This window comes from Pelodiscus sinensis, chromosome 1, assembly GCF_049634645.1.
Source record: "Pelodiscus sinensis isolate JC-2024 chromosome 1, ASM4963464v1, whole genome shotgun sequence".
In the NCBI taxonomy this organism is placed as follows: domain Eukaryota; kingdom Metazoa; phylum Chordata; order Testudines; family Trionychidae; genus Pelodiscus; species Pelodiscus sinensis.
The window spans coordinates 296,397,591-296,414,597 of record NC_134711.1 but is presented as its reverse complement, the minus strand read 5'-3'; the positions used below and the strand labels follow the sequence as shown (position 1 = coordinate 296,414,597).

Below are 17,007 nucleotides of genomic sequence, written 5' to 3'. Positions count from 1 at the left end.
TTTGAGTATATATTATTGGTTGGTTAGTGTCAAGTTTTTGATGTGAATTAAGTCTAATAATAAGTAAGATGCTTTCTCATTTTGTGCATAGACATACCTGAGACTCGTTCAGTTAATTAGAAATTGTTATTGAGTTAGTTATTTGCAGGTTCCAATGATCGGATTAATTATCAATAGTTTTTTTCTAACCTTAAAATATATATGACATTTTAAAGCTAATATTATAAATGATTTTAGTTAAATAAGAATTTAAGTTAAACTGAAGTAAAATCATTGAAAGAAAAAACAGACAAACCTTGATAAAGACCAGACAAAATAGTGCCGGTATTTCAGTTAGACTCCTACACATATTGTATTAATAATAATAAAAAGAAGTTCAAAACCATGATCTTATTTCATAAGGATTTTTTTAATGATCTTATCAGCCTCCTTTGTATTTATTTAGTAAAAACATTCATACAGATTAACTAGTTCAGCATAGTAAGTTTAAAGTTTTCAAGCTTTCATTGTATTAATGCTACAGACATAACTTAAAATAGAAAAGTTTAAATTAGTCTTTTTTTATACATGAAGTCACAATGATGGCAGAATAAATAAGTGGTGTATATTAAGAAGCAACTGAAGAGCACTGAAAAACCAGAGCATTTCCAACTAATTACCAGCCATACATCATTTATTACGGATTAGCTAAGGTCATGCACTTGGTGCCCCCAGTTACTGCATCCATACATGTGGTCATTGTTGCCATCAAATTGCTGAATTTTGATGGTTATATTTAATGAACTGAGGCTAGACCATGAAGGAAAGAGCAAATATAGATAGCTAGTAGTTCATTCAGTTGAACAGTGATCTTTTTAACCTTGATGTATGCAGGAAGTATCTACTTGTATTTTAGTAATTATGTTAAGCTTCTTTAATAGCATTTGATACAGATTGTGTAGAGACAACCCATTTAAAGCAGAAAAGCACAGGCAACCATTATTTCTTTCAAATTATAACAAAATTTATCACTTGAGCTATGGGATTGGGGAGGAGATTGGTTTGTGCATTTTCCACCATCACAAAAACTACAGTTTTGTAATGCCTGTATACCTCTATTTTGCTGTAGCTATCTGTACTCAATTTAATAACTATAATTTCTAAAAATCACTTTGAAATAAGAATGATGCATAGACAACTTATGCCTTTCCAGACTGGGAAACACAATCTAAAGCAAGACTGCCCAATTTATCTCCTTCCCAATGATCGTCCATACCCTGCACCCAACCCATGGCTGACACACAATGTCCCCCACTCCCATCCCCCGGCACACATTATCTGCGGTGGGTGGGGATGGGGCTCTGTCTTTCTCTCGCTGCTATTGCTCCCCAGCACATTTGGCTGCTCTCTCTGGTGGCTGGTCCAAGCAGGGAGCAGGATGGACCCACTGCTCATGCAACTGAAGCTGGCTGCTCCAGGTTGCTGCTCTATGCAGTCTGGCAGCTGCCTGAGAGAGAGCCTGCTGGGGAGGTAATGGTGGTCCGGGGGCAGGTGCTGAGGGAGCTGCAAAACCTACCAGGTGGGGAAAAAGGGGACTGCAGATCACTTGTCCCTTGTCCCTGGAAGCAAAGCCTATGCAGGGAGTGGAAACTACCACCTCCCCATCCAGACACTCTCAGGCAACTGCTACGTTGCACAGAGCAGTGACCCTTAGTGGATAGCTGAGAAGTGGCTGATTCTGCTACTTCTGCTTCCTGCCCAGTTCTGGCTGCTGTGGGGACAGGGGTCAAATGTATCAGAGGGTGTAGACAGCAGGAGGACGCAGATCCTGTCTTCCCCCGAGAATAGGCCAAGCAGTAAGCGGGGGTGGGGAGAGGTGCACTGGATTTTGTGTTGCCCCCATGCATTGTCTATGGAAATATGTTTATTTCATTTAAATAAGGATAAACTAGCTATTCAGGCCCAATAATGCAATTAAGGGGACATAGATTCTGTTCCTGTCTGTGGCACAGAGTGACCTTCGGGGAAGTAACTACACCACTTTTTGCCTTACTTTCCTATCTGTAAAATGAGAATAAAATTGCCTTTCTCGTACACTTTGCCTGGCTACTTAGACTAAGAGCATTTTGAGGAAGGAAATGTCTGCTACCTGTGTGTTTGTACAGTGTCTCCCACAGTAGGACTCTGATCTCAGCATGGACCTCTGGATGCTATCGTATATACAACTGTGGTTGCATGCTTGATTGCTCCTGTAGACCCAATTTATTGTACACACTTGGGGCCCCTTTTATCCTTCATTTTCCCTTCACAAGCTCCTTGTGTGCCAACTTCCCATCCCCCTCTTTTAGTGATTCCTTGAAACTCTACTCCCTTGAGGACATGAAGAGCCCATGGCATAATTCTCCTGTACCTTCCATATGAGGATTTCCTATTCTTCTATCCATGCCAGTGGCTCTCCGTACCTCTCACTCTCTTCTCTGTCAAATGCCAAGTGCTGCGTGTTCCCCCTTTCTCCCTACCCCCATGGCAGGATCTCTGAAGGTACATCTACACTGTGGGCTAAAGTCGAGTTAAGATACACAACTTCAGCTATGTTAATTGCATAGCTGAAGTCAAAGTACCTCAGCTCAGCTTTTGTTGGTGTTTACACCTCTGGAAGTCGAAGAAAGATCGCTCTTCTTTCAGTTTCCCTTACTCCTCGTGAAATGAATGTTACAGAATTCGGAATAAGAGCCTGTTATTTTTTTCGAATTAACAGGCTTGCTGTGTAGATGCGCACTCTGTTATTTCGAAATAACGCTGCTGTGTAGACATGCCCTGAGTATCTCACCAGTTCCCCTTGTTCTGTATGCTAGAAGCTCTGTGCTTCCCCCTCCTTTTCTTACTGTTCCTGTTTTAGCCCGCCCATGTCTATAGAGCTGCATGCTTCATTTCCTTTGGTATGGGTGTGGCCAATTAAACATTCTTGGAACGCTGGATATTCCATTATTCTGGGAATGTGGGCCAACTTTGGTCACCCTGGACTACCCCTGTTGGTGTAAATGCATGTCTGAAGTCATGTTCCACATAGAAGAGTGTGCCACCCCACCTGAGTCAGCATGACCCTCTCAGTGGGAATGTTGAAAGTGGGTGCAGAGGATAGAACAACACTCTCTTCGAAGTGGTATTCCTTTGTCCCGTATGGGAGAAATCCAAGTGAAGTTGTGTTTTAGAACCACATGGGAGGAGAAATCTGATAAAGACTGTCCAGTTAAAAACAGACAGGTGGCTTTTCTATTCAGTAGACAAAGGCCATTGCGTATGTCAGAGGCTCCTTCCGTCCCTCTACTACCCGCCTCAGCCCCAGGCTTCCTGAGGGCTGCCTTCCCTTCCTCACCTGTTTTCATGTGTTATTGCTTAAATATTTTATCATTTGTAATTTGGCCTTTGATCTGAGGATGGTCACAGACCTGATTTGTGTGCAAACTGGATGTCAGGGACTCTGTCCTTCAGTTCCCCATTCTGTTTTTCACCCAAATCAATAGGGCCTGCCTCAAATTTTCAGATTGATCAGATGTGGTGTTCCACACTTCTTCCCCAGTTGTTATATTATATCCAGACAAATAAATAAAAGCTACGAGGTTCACTGTGGGGCCTTGCTTCACTATGCTAATAATAATACAAGGAGAATCTTTCGAAGTTTGATTAAATTATGGTAACTTTTTATATATCAAATAGCTACATTTGCATTAACATGAATTATAAAATTGCAGATATATTTTTGTGTGCACAGTGTCTAACACAGTGATCCTGATCCCCAGTTACTAGCATAATGGAAATAATGAATAATAATTTTGTTTCTATCAGTTGGAGTCTCATTCTGTTTTTGTTTAACACACCAACGTCTCCATATCAGTGAAAGCTCTGTGCGTGGCTTTGCTGCGTTACAATCACTTTGGACTTCACACCATTACATTAGAAATTAAAGAAACAGAAAAATATTCATTGGGCCTACGTCTACAAAATATTTTCCATGTTGTTCACTCAGTTAATTTTTTGAAAATGTATCCAATTTATACCAGAGAAATCACTGCAGAAGATGTAATTACTAATCTAATGTTGCTATCTTAGCATTATTCTACTCAGTTGTATGGGATGATTGGAAATGTGTTCTCTTTTTTAAAGGTTATTTTATAGTTTAAGAAGTAATTTTTGAGAGAATTACTTTAGGAGGATTTTAAGAGATATTTTACTTAAATCACACACTGTAAGACAAATATTTTAATTTTGAAAGGGAATATGAATCTGTGGCAGAAATAGAGTTTTGAATTCCAATTAACCTAAGGTGGATATAGGCACAAGCAATAAATTCTGTCTTGAAATATTTCAGAATATCCATGCTAAGTGTGTTGATTTAGCTGTATAGTTTGGTTATTCTCCTTAGTTTTTCTTTGTCAGGTTTTAAATAGTTGAGGTAGCCTGCAGGTGAAAAGTGTCCCATTAATCTTTTTGATCCTCTAGCACTTGAGTATAAGAATAGCTGATCAATTACAGCAATTGTCTCCCTAAAGGAGCTTTTCACTTCTACATCTTATTTCATTAGTTAACTGCCTACTCCTAGAACTGATAGAATGGAATACTAGTGGATTCTTACAGCTTGTTCTGTTTTACAGTACAATAAGGATGGGGTTGTTAGCAAAGTGGGCACAAAAGAGTATTTATCCACTACCTGCAATAAATATACATGCTACTGTGTAGGAGTACTTTTGTCTCTAACCACTGTTTGTTGAAACACACTTAAAAACAAATCCGTTAGTTTTTCAACTTTCTGTTTATTAGCTAGTGCTAGAAAATACCTTTTTATGTATTTGATATTTTTATTCAACATCCTAGGAAGCATGTGTTTATAACCCAATCCATTACAATTGATGTATACCCTATTTAATTTTAAAATTTGAAAGTACCATACTTTAAAATAACAAAATAAATGTACTCCAATGCCTGTTGTATTTCAGATGGACTGACCCACTATTTAAAATGTATCTTTTATATGCAAAGATGTGAAACTGATTTTCTCCTAAAGGAAAGCCACAATTCAGAGGCTGCAAATAAATATGAACACATTATATTGTAATAATTATTCAAAGTATAAAGTTCTGTATATATAACTATGCTCATGTTGCTTTAATTTATAAATGATAGATCTAAGAATTACAGATGACCAAATTCATTCATCATTCTAAGTGTTGATTTTATTTACTGACAGTATAACTAAGAGACTGTATTTCTCGTTTTCATCTTTAGCTCATATTTTTGGGGAAACAAAATAATATTTAATTACAGTAAGACATTTTAGTGGAAGCCTGTAGTTGTTAGTATTATTTCAGAAGCACATTGAATAAATGACAGCTATTATGGCGATTTATATTTTCCTTTATTAAACCTTTTATATTTTCAACTATGTAAAGGGGAAGTTTCCAAAAGAAAATTTAACTAGCTACTAAAGAAGAATTTGATTCTTCAAAGACTACAGTATATGACTGAAGTTATTCATATTGATAAGTCTATGTAGGTCAGGCCTCAAAGATTTTTGTGGTATAATCGCAATGTACTTCTATATGAAGTTTTCTTGGGTAAGATTGCCTTCTCCTAGTCATTTAGCTGCATTAACCCTCAAAAGACTTATTTGAAATATAAAATATGACTACATAAAAAAATCTGAGCTGCATATGATAATGATGATTCCAAACAATTCTGTGTTGCTTTCTGTACACTTATATTTTTCTGAAGCAAAAGTTTTTAAAGGTGTTTGAAGTCCAAACATATTTCAGTAAATTTAAATGATTGAAAATACATGTTACATTGGTTGTAAAAAAAACAAATTTAAGTTTATAGAACGTATAAAACCAGAGTTATGACAGCTTAATATAAGCAATCTTTTTAATTCACATTTGATTGTTTATTACAGGCCTTGTTTGTATGAAGTCAAGTACTTCTGTTGTTGAACTTGTTATGCTGCTTTGTTCACAGGTAAGAATTTTTTTCTTTAATTGCATTAGTTTCATCACACTGTGACATACTTCTAAATTTTGAGAATTGATTATTGCTTATGTTTTCTTTTTTCTACTTGAATATGATACAAACACAAATGTTATTTCTCACACCTTTCTGTAAAGGGTAATTTCTTGGTAAATGCTGTTAAGCAACCTTCTTATGGACATGCAAAGTAATGTATGCAATTGCTTGTAAAAGATATGTGCATATATATTATGCATTTTATTCTGTTATGCAGAATTTTTTGTTATAATTTCACATTAAATGTTGAGCTTCCGGAATTAGTTATGAAATGAAATGAAAACTTTATTATGTGGTGACATTAACTTTCACCTTTAGGATACATTACATAAGTTATTGCACATTTGATATAAGCTTTCAGTCAGTATTTTAAAAGCTGGGTAAAATAGTCAGCTGTTTGGATTTTTTTTATATTTTCCATTATCCGGTATCATACATGCAAATTATTGAACATAATTGAGTTTTTCTGTGATAAATCTAAAAAGATTAAAATTTTGTTAATAAAAATCATGAACAATATTTTGAAACTGAAATATTCTGGTGCTTTTGACAAGTCACCTCTAAATTGTAATTTAATATATGTTACTAGTTGAATTTCACACATACCTGTCATCTTGTAAAATATAGTTGTACTAAAGAATCAATAAATATTATTTGGTTTTCTACCTCAAATACGTATGATCCTGAATAGATACCCAGTCCCACACAGCTTCTAATTTTTCTCCAAAGATTCATATTATTTAACAGATTCACACACATGCCTAAAAAGCACACAGAGTAGTGTGTAAAATGAGGTTCTGTGCTCTCTCTATCTATCTCTATCTATCTATACACACAGAGCACTGTTACTAAGCATATACTTGCTCTTAGTTTATAACATAGAATCCACTGTGCACTTTGAAATATGCCCAAACAATGAGTTTCTAGTGGCAGCTTAAGTGAAGATTAGTCAAAACTACAAAGAGCTGAGAATTAGTAATATTTACAACTGAATATAGCATCTTCTTTTTTTTCAACTTACCTGCTGTTTGCCAGTCCATAGGTTGCATTTCTTCCAGCCTTTACCCATAAGGAAATCATTAGATCCTGTTTTTCTTTTAGCCAAGATGGATATTGGTTAGGGAGAAGTTAAAGAAAAATACATCACTGGCAGGAATCCTCAGTGGGGTTTGAACTTCAAACCTTCTCCTGCAGGGCACTTGAAAAATTTGTTACCTAATGGTTAAGTCCTGGGTTCAAGGGAAATTCCAAAAGATCCATTAAGGCCTTTGAGTTTCATGTCATGCTGCTTTTTTTTAAACAGCTTTTGAAGCTTTTTACTTGAGGGAAGGAATAACTTACAATGCCTTCTCCTTGGTCTTTGGTTTTACTGCAATTCACAGGAATAAAGTGGAATGTAGCATTAGGGTCTAGTGTCTTTGATGGCCTCATCATCTAATCATAGGTTTAACATTACTCATTTGCTGGCTCCAGGAATTCCTGCCATTAAGGGCCCTAGAGATGAAACTTTGCCTCAAATATTGATTGAAAGGAAGAATGAGAAATTTAAGCTCTTTCTACAATGCTTTTTCTTTAGACATCTCAGTGAAGCTGTGTAACAAATGTAGCTAAATCAATTTGATATTTGTATGAATTTTAGAATAGTTATTTAGTGATTCAAAACATATAACAGTCCAGTTTTTAAGGAAATTATTAGATCCTATGCACAGATTTTTAAAAAGCCTTGCCTTCTAGCAGAATGGCAAGTTTCCCAATGGCAAAATTACAATTGCCTTGTAATATTGCTTTCTAATGGAATGGCATGAAATGTTCCTATAGGAACTGATCATCATAGGGTTTGAATGTAGTGGGGTAACTCTCCTCCCCACTTCTTTATCATTGTAGAGTATATTACTTCTACAAAGAATCTAACGAGCATGATCCCAGGAAGTTGTATGACATCAGGTAGTAATACCAAAGCACCAGGCTTGTAATCCCAATATTTTAAAAAATAAACTAATTTTATAGATTTGCTTTTCTGTTTAATTTTGAAATTAGTTATCAGGGCATGCAAAATAAATATGAAAGAATATTAATAAGAATGGAATAGTTGAAAATACTGGCTAAGAGGAAAGAGACGTTGAGAAATTACATGTAGGGAGATAGCGTGGTTCTCTGTGTGTACCACAGAACTGGGAGTCAGGAGATTTGGGTTCCATTCTCAATACTGCCACTGATTTATATATAAAATGAAAATAATTATACCTACCATTCCCCATAAGATGACCTGAGAAATACGGATTGAAAGCACTACATGTTTTGTGTGCTTTTTAAAAATGTGTGTCAAACTAAGGTTGTGTTTTTTTATAACCTAGGCAAATCTCTATTTAAAATGAGTGTTCAAAATGTATTACATTCTCCAGATTACTTATAAAAAGTTTGCTATGTATATCTTTGTCTTTCAAAAGACAGATGATGATCTAGAAACCTTTGAAAAGTAAGATTTTGTTTGCATAGAACAAGGTAACTTTAGACATTGAAAAAGGAAAGGGAAATGCAAAGTTTGTTTTCCTTTCATTTGCTACAGCAAATTAGATGCTTTTATGCTCTTTATGTTAGAAATTCCATGTTAACGACTACAGATTAGCGAGGATGTCAGAATATTTTTTCTTATCTGAGCTCCTGAATAAACTTAACATTGCCAGTGGCTCAAGTCCAAGGTATGGTCTAAATTTACATGAAATATCACATTACAGATGTCTGAAGGTACATGTCATGGATAATTCATTTCATATGGGCAGCCTTTTAGACTCTGAAGGATATGCAATCAAGTCCGTTCCCCCCAAAGGAATTTTGAGTCTCTGTGAAAAATACATTTTAAACTTTAAGGAACTTCTATAGGTATAGTGCATCATTTGGTTTTAAGAATTGATTTCTCTGTATTTTCAGTGTGTATGTCTCTATTTTTCCTCATAGTTAGCTGTAATAATACTCAGTTCATTAAACTAAAATAATTTTAGACGTCTCTTCTTTTTATATTTTCATAGAACAAAAATGGTTCTTCAAGTACTTAAAATATTTTTTTCTGGAAAATTGATATGTAATGACTTGCATGTTGAATAAAACAGGCTTCTTCATGCTGGGTGCAGTATATTTTCCCATAAAAATGATGAAGATGTGTTATATTTGACAAGATCTGTGCTTGATTATAGTCTTTGTTCCCCATAGCCTAGTTCTATGTGTCACAGCTGTGATGCTGCCTTGAGTGGCAGATTTCTCAAACCATGCATTTTTTTTAAAAAGTGCTTCACGTTAGTTTTTTTATTGTATTTTCTTCTTTGATATGTAGCAGATTTAGATTTTAATAATTTTTCAATCTTTTTTTAAATGCTACAATAGCTTCTAATTATTTCCAGATTTCTTTTAAAGTTTTCCCTCTTCAGAGGTACAGCTTCTGAAGAAATTGAGTGATTTTATCCCATAGGATTCTTCAAGTTTTTATAATAAAGCCTTATGAGATATCTATTACATTTTTCTGTACCTTATCTGTCAACAAGAGAGCTTTATTTTCTTAAATACTAAAGACATTCTTTTCTATTTAAAATACATTACTTGTTCACCTGTTTGAAACTATAAATTACAATACAAAATTGCTATTTTTTTACAATAAATCAGTGTAACAAATTGAATTCTAAATAACTAACAGACTTCAGTATTTGACAGTTTTGAAGTTGTTTCATTTATTCTCCTGATTAACTAAAAGGGATGTTTCCCACTGTGCTTTATGTTTAATCAAAATGATAACCCAAGGGTCTGCAAAGGAAGCATTTTAGGAGGGACTAGAGAGTTGCAAGGAAAAGATCTGTTCCTGATTCCCTTCCTTAAGGAAAGATTTGGATTTTAGACATTACACATTGCATACAAGATCTCCCAAGGGATACCATTTGGGGAATTGAGGGGACTTTCACACATAATGAGCAAAAATGATTTACTTTTCATTAACAAATGAAACTTCTTATGAGATTTGCACAGAGATGAAGATTTTTTCAATATTTCAGTCTTGCAATTCAGATGTAAATAGGTTTTGAATATAGTTTCTTTGAGAAGTTGTGGTACTGAATGGTTTACATAAATGAAATTGTCAGATAATGTTGATAGCCTTAAAGAATTATAGCATTAGTAAACAAATTGTCATAGATTTGAGTGAATGCACAGTAAAGCAGATCTGAGCTTTGAAGTTGATTATTGTATAAAAATCAAGATAATATTGGGCAATGTATGGAAAGTGTATTGAGGAATGTATAGTTCCTCTCTGTATTAAGAATGATTAAGGGCTTTGGCTATTCACAAAAGTTGAATTGGTTTTATTTAGGTATCAGTTAAATTAATTTTGTTAAATGGTATGAATCCTTGTGTGGGTACTCTTATTTCAGTTTGAGAGTGGTTTATTTTGGTTTAGCTTAGTCAATTAGGAACAGATTTAGAATAAATCTAGGTAAGCCACTCTTAAAGCAAAATTACAGTGCCCACACAGGTGTTTGCATTCTATGTCAATTTAAAAACAGATTTAAATTGGTGCAACTTTCTCTGAGACAAACCCTAATAAGAGTAAAAGATGTAAAACTCCAGACCTTAAACATTTAAGCACGTGATTAATTACAACACATGACAATTCTGCAAACATTTAGACATGTGCTTCACTTTAAATGCGAGTAATCCCATTGACTTCAAATCAAGCACATGCTTAAGTGTTTGCAGGATTAGATTTAAATGTGTATAATTTGACCATAACATGAAAATCATTTACAAATATTTGAAGCATGTAAACATCAAGGAAGGGAAAGCAATTTGTTTGGCATTCTACAAGGAGAAATAATTGAGGTTAATGATTTGTAATTAACAATCTAGTAATTTAGGCTGCTGTATATCAGGTCAATTCTCCTTATAGTAAGATTTGTTAAATTGTAGTATTCTTCAAAAATAATCAGCCAATTTTTATTATTTATGTGTTTATTCTATGATCTGTACAAAGCTGTGCTGGCCGTTTTCTCTTTTTGCTCTTTGAGGCGTTTTAAATATTCAGTTGAACACATAGAATATGCCAGGCAGTTACAGACCTAATTTTCAATATGGCTCTTGATCAGTGATGGAATCTTTGTTGTTTCCAAAGAGCAAGATATAGCTGCGCATCATGAATTATTTGGTAATCTTCAGTTACCATAAACAATCTGAATGATTACCACACAACCCTTCCAATCATAGCCAGACCTGATGTAGGACTTGGTTTTCCAAGGGGTACCTTAGGAATGGTTCCCACATTACAAAGCCTTTTTACCTAATGAACTGTAACACCAAGGAAGAAGAGTGCAAAATCGAAACTCAGTTTTTTTCCCCATGGGGTAACAAGATCCTGGAAGGGGTGTGTTAGAGGGGACAATCACTACAGTGAACCAGAACTGGCAGGGACTGAAGCTGGAACCCACTCTGCAATATTAAGCTTGGCGTGAATAAAATAGTGAAGGACTCACCCCCAAAGCCAGACTACTTTAGCAGAGAGCTATGGGTCTAAAAATGTTTGACATAGGAGCTCATTTTGTTTATTTTAAATGGAAGTGTTAGCCTTCACCTGAACCTGGCCCTTACTACTGCAAATGATACGTGGCAGAGAGATTACACTTGGAGTGGAGTGTGGAAGATAACCAATGTAGGAAGTCTTTGAGACAATTTCTCTCACCTACATGCCCTGAGAGGGTGTGGCTCAAATCCTGTGAAGTTCCCCATGGGAAAAATGCTGGACTCTTCTCATTTAAGTCGGGTAGTTAGCAGGTTTACAGGAGCAGAGGGGAGATAGATGGTAGTATTCAGTCTTCAGGTTCTGGATCAGCCCTAGAGTGGATGACAGTCTGTAAAGCAAGAGGCTGGTTTATGAAACCAGAAAGACTTGGAGGAAAAGAGAAGTGGAAGAACCTTTTTTGGGACCTCATTTGAAAGTAAGTAGAAGGAAAGGAGTGTATGGGCCAGATTCAAATAATGTGTAGGTCATGCATTTAAAATAAATACACGAACCACTGTTGAAAACTTGTCCACTCTCAGGAATCTCAACATGTATATCTCTTGGTCACTTTTAGAGGTGTTTATTTCCTACTTGCCAAAGCTCTGGAATCCTTGGGGATAGGAACCCTGTATACTTTTTATTTGAAAAAGCACTATGAAGACCTATTTGCATAGGACACTGAAGTTCACAAAACCCGAACAGTGTTGTGGGGAGGGGATGGTTGACTCCAAAATCACAGTAACTGTCTGGCTTACTGAGGCCCAGAATGGTTGTTTACAAAATAGTTCCTACCTGTTTAAACCTCTGTCATGAATCCAGTTAAAATCCAAGTAGGAAGAGGCTTTTCTTAACCTAACTGCTGCAGTTCAGCAAAGGCCTCACTAACAGGTGCTGCCTGGCTACACCGGAACCAGGTTGCTACAAGATCAAAGTCAGCTCCACCCACTTCAGCCTCTGCACAGTTCTGATCAGGGCCATTCCTATGTGTACGCAGAATATGTGGCTGTGCAGTGTACCCAAAAATGTGGGGCATCACCTGGACAACAAGTAAGGAAGGGCCAACTGCCACCATCCTAATGGTGCCCCAAATTGGGTGACATGAGCATGCAAATATTGGAAGGGCACAGTTACCTGATGGATGCTGTCACCAGTTCCTCCTGGTCAAAAGCCACATGAGCTGGGCTCTCTAGTTGCTGGAGGCTAGAGCAGCTCTGGCTCCCAGTGAGTAGCAGAGCCCAGTGGCAGTCTCTGCAGCAGCCAGGCATTTAGTCCTCTTACTGATAAATTCAGTGAGAGTACAGGGAACACAGTTGGGGGCAGGAACAAGTCACATGGGGGGCACATATTGGAGGGGTGCATAAGGCCCCATAAAGTCTAAGGACAGTCTATATAGAATGGTCTGCACTGTCCCTTTCTCTGATGTGCCCTCAGTGATCAACACACTCTCATCTTTAGTCTCTCATTTATACCTGGGTCTTCGTAAAGATCCTGGTTGTTCCAAAGGACCAGGGGATATACCTTTATGCCTGTTTCATTGACATTCTGATCTGGGTGTACTCGGTGCCCTTGCTGGACCAGTCCTGCAAGAGAAAACTACAGTACCTTCCACCCCTTAACTTCCCAGTCTGTCAATATATTTCTCACTGACTGCCCTATCAGATATTTTATTTGTAAATGGTATTAGATACCAGAGTGGAAAAGGCTCCCTACTGGATATAACCTGGAAAGACCTTACTGGTAGGAAACAGTGATGTGGTATATCCTGGAGAATGGAAAGAGCTAGCTGGTTCCAAGGGGACAGAATGTGTGGAGATTAATCTACCAGCTCTCACCCTCAGTCTCACAAATGTTTTCTGCTCCATTCTGAATATTCTGATTTAGAAAGGTTAATATGATTTATTTCAGCCATGTGTATCAGATAAAATTTTGCAACTGCCAAGCTGCAATAATCATTCTATAGTGGAAATTAAGGTTAATAAACTAACGTTTAAATTTGTCAATTTCTGCAGAATATAATTGCAGACTCAATGAGAAATGGCTCTATATGCTTCAAAGGGAGACAGAAAAAGGTGTGAACATGAGTTTCTTAGCAAGTCAAAAAGATAGAAGGCTGTGGCCTTGTCTCCACAATCTGTAGTGCCCATCACAAAGGTATCTTTGTACCATCTATGAAAAGCCTCATTTGAAGCAGATCTATATGAATCTCATTTTCCAAAAGTTCCTATCCCTCTTTCATTGCTGTGATTTACCCAGCTGGTTGCCTTCCAGGAGGATGTTACCAGTCATTCTGGAGCTCATATGTTAGGAGAATAGGAAAGTACAAAGAGGTGTCTTTGATAAGTCCTAAAATTAGCTCAAAATTTACATGGGGAACTAGCCCATATGTAATGTTGTATCTCTTCTATTCTCACTTAGCAGCAGCCAGCTACAGAGCCAGTGTTCAGGACCGCTTTTTTAAAATCTTTTGTGTACCCTAAAAAGCAGGAATGAGTGCGTTTGAAGCTGGGGGGAGGGGAGACAGGATGTAGAAGGATAAAAGTAATGGGATAGAGATGGAGTCCTTAGATCCCAGTCCTCACTCTGATCAGTATTGGCAAGTTTATTTAGGCTTCATTCCCTTTCCAGAGCTGTTCTTTTTACCTTAGGGATAATTTAAATTCTGTAATTTAAATGAAATTTTCTCTGAGCCTTTCCTTTGATGATAGTTTAGATCATGACTTTGGAGATATGACGTGACCACCCCATTAGTAAGACATCTTGCAACATGAAATTCAAATCAAGGATGATCCTAGAGTAAGCCATATGGATTTCATGGAGACTGGAGAAGATTTTGTAAAACCCAGAAAATCTGCTCCCAAGAAAAGGAGGGTCAAAGCTATAGACTTGACCTGATGGACTTATTTTTCTAGGCATATTCAAGGAACAGAAACAAAAGGACCATTATAATTGAATTGTTTCTCGGAAAAGAAATTATGATTAAGGTACTGTAATTGAGGAATTAACTAGGTTATTAAAATTTTAGAGTGCAATATTCAATTAAGATTCAATGTTGCAATAAAAAAGGAGGAAATAAAATATTCAGACCAATTAAGTTACCAGGGAGACAGAAAAGAGAGGACTACACTAAAGATAATTTTAATTGAGATTACAATCCTCTTTTACAGTGAAATGAGAATTGTAGGATGGTTGTTAGACTTCCTAAAGTCTAATTATTCACTTGCTAGAGTCTGCTGAGAATAATATAGACATTGGAGGACTTTAAGGATCTCTAATCTTTATAATCAGAGCATTTTTGTTGTAGAATCTTGTTGTTGAAAATATTACTTTTACTTTTCATTACTTTAACAAAATTTAACCAACTTGTCCCTGAGCATCCACATGTAATATCAAAAACCAAGATATTGTCAAATATTAACTTGGAAAATAATATAGTGGTGATTCTCCAGGACTTTTCACTTTGTGCAGTCACCTGTGCCAAGTGGGTGTAAAATGCTACCAAATTTGAAATGATTTGCACAGGTATGATTCACTATTCAGGTGGAACAGGGGCAAAATAATTGCAATCGAAGATGGAGGACCACCCCTTTGATAGAAAACAGCTATTTGTCACTAAGACAGATGAGTTCCTACACTCAATGAAGGACTCTCGCACCACACTCCGCACTCTGGGGATGTACAGCCCACCTAATAAGAAATACAAGTATACCCCCTACCAAAGGCCAAGGGACTATAATTATAACTATTACAGGTAACACCAAAGACCATATGACAACAGGCCTAAGCAACTCCCTAATAGGAGGAGGGATCAGCAAAATCAGTTCTCCACCGCTCATTCGACCTCACACAAACAACAAATTTGAAGTTTTGGTCTGGTGTCTGAGTGATCACCCCAGAGCTCCAGTGCATTCCAGTGCCACTTTCCATCACCATCTGAGACCCTTCTACCAACAGTGGGCCCAAATCACTACAGACAAATGCATCCTAGAAATTATCAATTCAGGTTACACAATCCCCTTCACATCCATGCCTCCTACCCAACCCGCGACCCTGTTCCTCTTCGGGGACCCATCTTATGAGCCCCTATTATGAGCAGAGGTACAAACGTTACTCACCCTAGGGGCACAAAACCTGTTCCCACAGAATACCAAGGAAGAGGGTTCTACTCCAACTATTTCCTAAGAGTCAAAAAACCAGGAAGATGGAGATCAATCCTGGATCTCAGGAAACTGAGCAAGTTCATGCTCAACACAAAATTCAGGATGGTGACCCTGGCAACTGTCATACCTGCACTGGACAAAGGATACTGGTTCTCAGCCCTCGACCTTCAAGATGCATATTTTCATGTAACCATCCACCCGGCCCACAGGAGATTTCTCAGATTGTCGTAGGTCAAGACCATTACCAATACAAGGTCCTCCCCTTTGGTCTTTCTATGGTCCCTTGAGTGTTTTCAAATACTCTAGTTGTAGTCACAGTCTTCCTCGGAAGACAGAAAGTCGTCATCTTCCCTTACCTCGATGATTGTCTTATCAAGGGCTCTACTCATCAACAAACTGTAATGATGACAACTGCTACCAGTGAATGTTTTTCCTGTCTTGGCCTGCTTATCAATATACAAAAGTCCACCATACAGCCCACACACAAAATTTATGGGGGCACTCCTAGACTTGGTGACAGCAAGAGCCTACCACAAAGATTCAAGGCAATCTGCGACCTCATTCTGGGAGTCAAGCAGACTCCTTTTTCCATGGTCCGGATATGCCTCCAATTATTGGTGCATGTGGCAGCCACAACCTTTGTGGTCCTATTCACAAGACTACGCATGCGCTGCCTACAGCATTGGCTCGCAGTCTCCTACATCCCAACCCGACACAGCCTCATGAAGCACCTCATTCTTCCTCCACCAGTACTGCAGTCTCTCAACTGGTGGACCTCTCCAACCAACATACTTGTCGGCATACCCTTCCACCACCCAGATATCTTAGTAATTATTATGATGGATGCATCACTTATGGGCTGGGGTGCCCATTGTGGCGCAAGGTCAATACAGGGCACTTGGTCCCAGCGGGAAAAACACTTCCATATCAACATTCTAGAGTTCAGGATCATTCGCAATGCATGTACCCATTTCCTTCCCCTGGTAAAGGGCAGAACCATTCGTGTCCTCACGAACAACACACCCTCTGTTCTACATCAACCAACAGGAGTGCCCAATCACACTCACTATGTGCAGAAGCAATCAGATTTTGGAACTGGTGTATCAGGAACCACATAACTCCAACCGACACACATATGCCGGGGCAGCAGATCATGAAGGCCAACAAACTGAGCAGACACTTCTCAGACCAATACGAGTCAGAGCTCAATACCAATATTCTTCTCTCTGTTTTTCGCAAATGGGGTTTCCCAACTATAGACCTATCTACAACACCACTCAACAG

General features: G+C 37.5%; 1 protein-coding gene across 15 annotated transcripts in view; it reads left to right on the top strand.

Moving 5' to 3' along the window:
• Nucleotides 1–17,007, top strand: part of NBEA (neurobeachin) — a 748,692-nt gene that overhangs the window by 332,871 nt on the left and 398,814 nt on the right. For all 15 annotated transcript variants that reach the window (XM_075919184.1, XM_075919178.1, XM_075919179.1 and 12 more), the window contains one exon: nucleotides 5,927–5,988. In XM_075919184.1, the coding sequence (XP_075775299.1) occupies nucleotides 5,927–5,988 (62 nt within the window). The remainder of the gene's footprint in view (nucleotides 1–5,926; nucleotides 5,989–17,007) is intronic.